The sequence below is a fragment of the Octopus bimaculoides genome, chromosome 4 (genome assembly GCF_001194135.2).
Source record: "Octopus bimaculoides isolate UCB-OBI-ISO-001 chromosome 4, ASM119413v2, whole genome shotgun sequence".
In the NCBI taxonomy this organism is placed as follows: domain Eukaryota; kingdom Metazoa; phylum Mollusca; class Cephalopoda; order Octopoda; family Octopodidae; genus Octopus; species Octopus bimaculoides.
Genome location: NC_068984.1, coordinates 65197177 through 65202880, shown reverse-complemented (window position 1 = coordinate 65202880; position 5704 = coordinate 65197177). Strand labels below are relative to the sequence as shown.

At 33.2% G+C, this 5704-nt stretch overlaps 1 protein-coding gene across 9 annotated transcripts in view; it reads left to right on the top strand.

The window, feature by feature from the left end:
- The window catches only part of LOC106882502 (bone morphogenetic protein 1), a 987136-nt gene that overhangs the window by 285342 nt on the left and 696090 nt on the right, over positions 1–5704 (top strand). For 7 of the 9 annotated variants that reach the window (XM_052967135.1, XM_052967143.1, XM_052967141.1 and 4 more), the window contains one exon: positions 2001–2036. The exons of the other annotated variants lie outside the window; for them this stretch is intronic. In XM_052967135.1, coding sequence (XP_052823095.1) covers positions 2001–2036 — 36 coding nt within the window. The remainder of the gene's footprint in view (positions 1–2000; positions 2037–5704) is intronic. 9 annotated transcript variants of the gene reach the window in all.

The window sequence follows — 5704 nt, the reverse complement described above, 5'->3', positions numbered from 1 at the left end:
CTGCCCGGGATTAAGCTAGGATTATTAAGTGATCAAGTGCTTTATTTCAAACCAAAATAAGTAACATTGACATCAGATTTGACCGAAATCCGTTGAAATTGGTTTGGCTGAAAATGGTTTGCTGGCAATTGGATTGGGAAATCACATAAGGAATCAGTTTATTGGTTATTTCCACTCATTGACTTTTTTTTTAAGTTGCATTATTAGAGATCTGCATAGGAGAAGGTTGATCTGAAGGTTTGCATTGAGGATCTGGATTGGAGTAACTTAGGAAAACTTACCAACATCCTTAACCAAAAAATAAGGGGCCTGTCCCTTCTAGGTTAACTCTAAACCTAAACCCTAACCCTAACCCTGACCCTAAAACCGTAACCCTAACACCAACCCTAATCCTAATCCTAACCCTAACACTAACCCTAATCCTAACCGTATAAAGCCCTAACCCTAACTCTAAAACCCTAACTGTAACACCCTAGTGGAAATCGTGCGGGTGTTAATCTGAAAAATTACCAAACCCTTTTTGTGGTCCGAAAAACGGGTTGGTGGGGGGTGACTGACAAATTGTTACATACCTTTTTGTTTCCTAGTTGTTGTGAAATATAAACAAAACTCTTTTGCTCCCAAAGTAATATATGTGTGCGTGTACGTGAGAGTGAGAGGGGGAGAAAGATGAACGATTTAAAATAAATAAATGATTTAAAATAAATATGTTTTAATTGTTGTGTGAGAAAGTATATATAGTGTCTTTCAAAAACATCTTATATTTTAAACTATATCTCATGTTTAAGAAAAAAAAGCATTTTACATTTTACACTTACTCTGTCTTCCTTACCTACATTTTCTTTCGTTAGACGCTTTGTCTCCCTCTTCCACTTTTTCGTTCCTTTTTTTTTTTTGTTAGACTCTGGCAAACAAACTCTGTCTTGGCTAGAAAATTTTTTTTTCCTTAGATGCTTTGTCTCCCTTTCCCACTTTTTGTTGACTTTTTTTTGCTAGATGCTAGCAAACACTCTGTAACTCCCCTTGTCACAAACAAACTATTTCTTTCTTTCTTTCTCTCTCTCTCCTTCACGCGCGTACACACAGATTTGACTTCGCCATGTCAACAAACTTCAAAATTGGTAAAAGTTTATTGATTTTTACAGCTATACACGGGTGCCTCTGAGAGAAAAAGTTGACTAAAATGCAGATAGGGTCATGACGAATCTCCTCCTAAAATTGGAGCAACATGCGTGCTAATTTGTGGACGTGCATAAAGTACAATCACGTACACACACACACACATGCACGCACACACATCCTGTCTTATATATATACGGATATATAAGTATTATTGTATAATGTGATAACCAGAAATGTGAAGTCTGTAAGTTTTCTCCAGATGAAAAGGGGTTGCCTTTGGAATTCTTTAATGGATTGTACATTAACGATGTAAAGTGGCATCCTTTAAAATGATCATAGAGATGGTCTTGAATGGACTCTGTTCTGGTTACCTTACACTTTGTTTTTTATATTTATATTCTTGTATGTTTATGTATATATATTATTTTAGCTCCATTACCTTAAATTTTTAGTCGCCTCTATTATGCATTAATTTATTCCGTATATTTTTCTTCATTCAACTTCACTCTTTTAGGTTTTATCACCTTTTATTCATGTATATGTGTATATTTTATACTGTTGCATTTTACCATTGGGTGCCCTGTTGTTTTAATGACTGATTGGAACATTTATTCATCATACCTTTCAGTTTATTTCTCCTTTCGCCTCGGTGTCACCTGAGCACTTCCAGCTGCAGTCCTATTTCTTTTTTTTTTCTTCGGATTAACAAAATTGCTTTTCTGTTTAACCGGAGTTATAAAATTATCCTCTTATATATATATACACACACATGCACACGCACACACATACAGTAATTACTCGCTATATTGCGGTTCACCTATCGCACCCTCAGTACATTTTGGATTTTTCTGGCTAACATATGTAAATTTATATTGCAGACTCCTCAGTATATCGCGGGTTTCTGCAGCCAATAGGTATTTATATTATTTTAGATTTTAATTATTTCTGTGGTAAAATGAGCATTTTCACGCCTAAATATCAATAAATTAATAAATAGAAATACAGTACAGTACTGCACAGTATAACACATTAATTAAAATATATTAAAAGAAAATACATAGTAAATGAGTAATCAAAGAATCCACATACTGTATGGAAGACAAAAGTCAGGAGGTGTGTGGTTTTGTTCTGCATTCATGATAAAATAAATATATACAAATTAAAAAAATAATAACAAAAATATACAGTACGGTACTGTTTCTACTTCATGGATTTTTATCTATCACGGGGGTGCTTTGGAATGTAACACCTGCAGTAGTCAATGGATTACTGTATATATAATGTGTGCGTGTGCTACAGACATTTATATATACTTATATATTCATATATTATATAAATGTATAATATATATAATATATACTTATGTATTATATATATTTATATATGAATATATATATGTATATTTATATATGAATATATTGGGTCATCCCATAAATAATGCAGTTTTTTTCAATTGCATGAAGTAAAAGTTGGAGGGGGACAAGATGAAATACCAGCATCAACTTGTTATAAAAGCAGGTAGTAATTCTTCCTTGAACTTATTCTTAGTGCAAGTTTTGAAAACTGCAGTTCAATTTTCATAGTTATATTTTCAAAGCTATAATGGAAGTGACAAAGGAGCATATTCAGCATATTTTGCTTTATGAGTTCAATAAAGGCAACAGTGCAAGGAATATTAATGCAGTATATGGGGATCAGACAATAAGCGTAAGCCAGTGTCAATGGTAGTTCCAGAAATTCCAAGCCAGAACCTACAGCCTAGAAGACGAGCCTCATCTGGGAAGATCTGTAGAGCTCAACGAGGACGTTCTGCAAACCCTGGTGGAACAAAATACCATTGTTTGTAACTGTTGAGGAACTAACAGAGAAGCTTGGATTTGGTCATTCAACCATTCATCAACACCTGCGTGTCATTGGAAAAGTGAGAAAATTGGGTCAGTGGGTTCTTCACAAACTTTCCAAGTCTAATTGTGTGCAGAGAGTGAATGTGTGCTCTTCTTTGGTGTCATGTTTCATGAATAAACCTTTTTTTGACCAAATAGTGACTGGTAATGAGAAATAGGTTCTCTATAAAAATGTGAAGCACCAAAAACAGTGGGTAGGGAAAGGAGAAACACTGGCACCCCAGGCTTAAGAAGGTTTTCACCCACGTAAGGTGTTGCCATCTGGTGGGATATGAAAGGTTTAGTCCACTTTGAACTTTTGAACCAAAACCAAACGATAACAAAGATCTTCTGTGAACAGCTTGAGTGGCCTAAGTCAGCACTAGAAGAAAAATGACCATCTTTGTTTTCAAGACAAAAAGGTGTTCGTCCATCAGCCACAGACAGTGAGAATGACATTTCAAAGGCTGGAGCAGTTTGAATGGGAAATGATGCCTCACCCACTATATTAACTGGACATTGACCCATCTGATTGTCATTTATTCTGCAGTCTTGAAAATCATTTGGACAGAACAAGGTCAGAACAGAACTGGGGGGGGGTATTTTCCATCATGGACAAGGGAACATTGGAAGAGGGGCCTTGCAAGTCTAGATTGATAGAACAACATTATAGAAAATGAAGGAGAGTATATTTTAGATTAAAAAATAACTTTATCTTAATTTATGAAAAATAAAAAATGTATAAAAAAACCACATTATTTATGGGATGACCCAATATATGTACGTGAATATAGGTTGCATGCATATCATAATCATTATCATGTCCACTTCCCATGTTGGCATAAGTTAGCAATTTAGGGGTTTTGCCAGAATCCAGTGAGCATAGTTCTACAGATTTATAGAGAATATACAAGGTGTTTTTTTCAAGGTATATTCACTAGTGTATTCATCTAGTAAGTTTCACAGTTAAAGATCCCCTTTGACTGTGAGAATAGAAGATAAAATGGTTACATCATCTGAGCTGCTGCTATTTGTAGATGTATATATATATATGTCCACACACAAATGAATATATATATATATATTGACCTGAATATATATTTATTATTGTAAACATTTTTTAAATTTAAGAATAAATTCATAATAGGGGAATGAGAATGGGTAATTCTTATGAATTTCTGAATAACATCAGCAGGTTAAATAAATTTAATTCAATCAATAATAAAAAGCAATTCCTGAATCGAATCATCTCATCAGATGCGTATATCTGCAGAGTTAACCTTGTAATAATATAATTACCACTAGAAAATTGGAGGTTAATAACCTGATAGGTTTTACTACATGTAAACAACCATCTTTTTTTTCATTTTCATTTTCTTATACAAGCTAGCTTGAAATCTCAACATATTTAGTGAAATAGTTCTCCTTTTGCTTGTTACATTATTTAATTAATAGATTATAAGTATCAGGGTAATGGTATAGAAATGACAAGGCCATATCTCTAATAGTAGAAGCTTATCATTTTATCCATTAATTGTATAATCAGTGACTTGTTAATAGCCATCATAATTAATCAATGCTTACGAGGATGAAATGTCTCTTCTCAAAAATGAATTGTATTAAAATGGTTTTATTTAATATTTGGTTTTCTCAGCAAAGATAAATGGAGACATTTTACATTTTTCTTACCCACAATAATTTGTTATCGCTCCGAGTGGCACTATATTATGCTAGGGTAGCATATGTCTAATAACTGATTGATTAAAATTATCCTTTTTCAACAATGAATCACTTTCAAAAGCCATTACAGTTTACAGGAGGTTGAATTTCTTAGCTTACTTTGTTATCTGGTCACTTTTATTTAGAATCAGTCAAACTAAAGAAGGATAACTGACAGCTAATGGATTGGTGTTAGGAGTCAGAAACAGTATATGTTGTCTTTGTGTTAACTGCCTTTAGAAATTGATATTAAGTATATCTTCTCTTTTTTTTATTCGGCCTTCAGCACTATCATAATAGAGAGTGTCATCATCATCATCATCATCATCATCATCATCACCACCAGCATGACCATTGTTGCCACCATCACTATCAAATCATAGAATTGGTTAATGTGTTTCATTGTAATACATTTGCTATCGCAGTTTCTCTGTCGCAAACACTGTCACCTCCATCATCAACATAATCTCCAGTTTCAATGCCACCATTACCATCACAACTACCATTAACACCATCATGTTTTTTTGGGTTTTTTTTTTTTATGAAGGCTTATTCTTCTAAAATTTAGACAGAGTATGTCTAAGAAAATTTGGTAATGTGCCAAAATGCTTCAAAGTATTCAAGTATGATTGGGGAGTTTTGAAAACGTAAGACTATGTGTACTAGAGCATGTAAGACTGGAACAGTGGTTTTACAGCTGAATGCTTTACTAGAGCTAGTCAGAAAAATCAATGGGATGATAGGGGAGAATGTTGAAATGTTAAAAGCTATTGATCTATCTACTGATATTATTTATACAATAAATGTTTATGAACTCTTACATTAAGAAATTATGTATCTTTATGGTGTAGGTGTATGCATGAATGTGCATGTGTGTGTATAATTATGTTTGAGTGTGTTGATGTAAGCACTACATATAATAATTACATATATGTTTACAATATATATAAATATATCTATATATATATATATATATATAT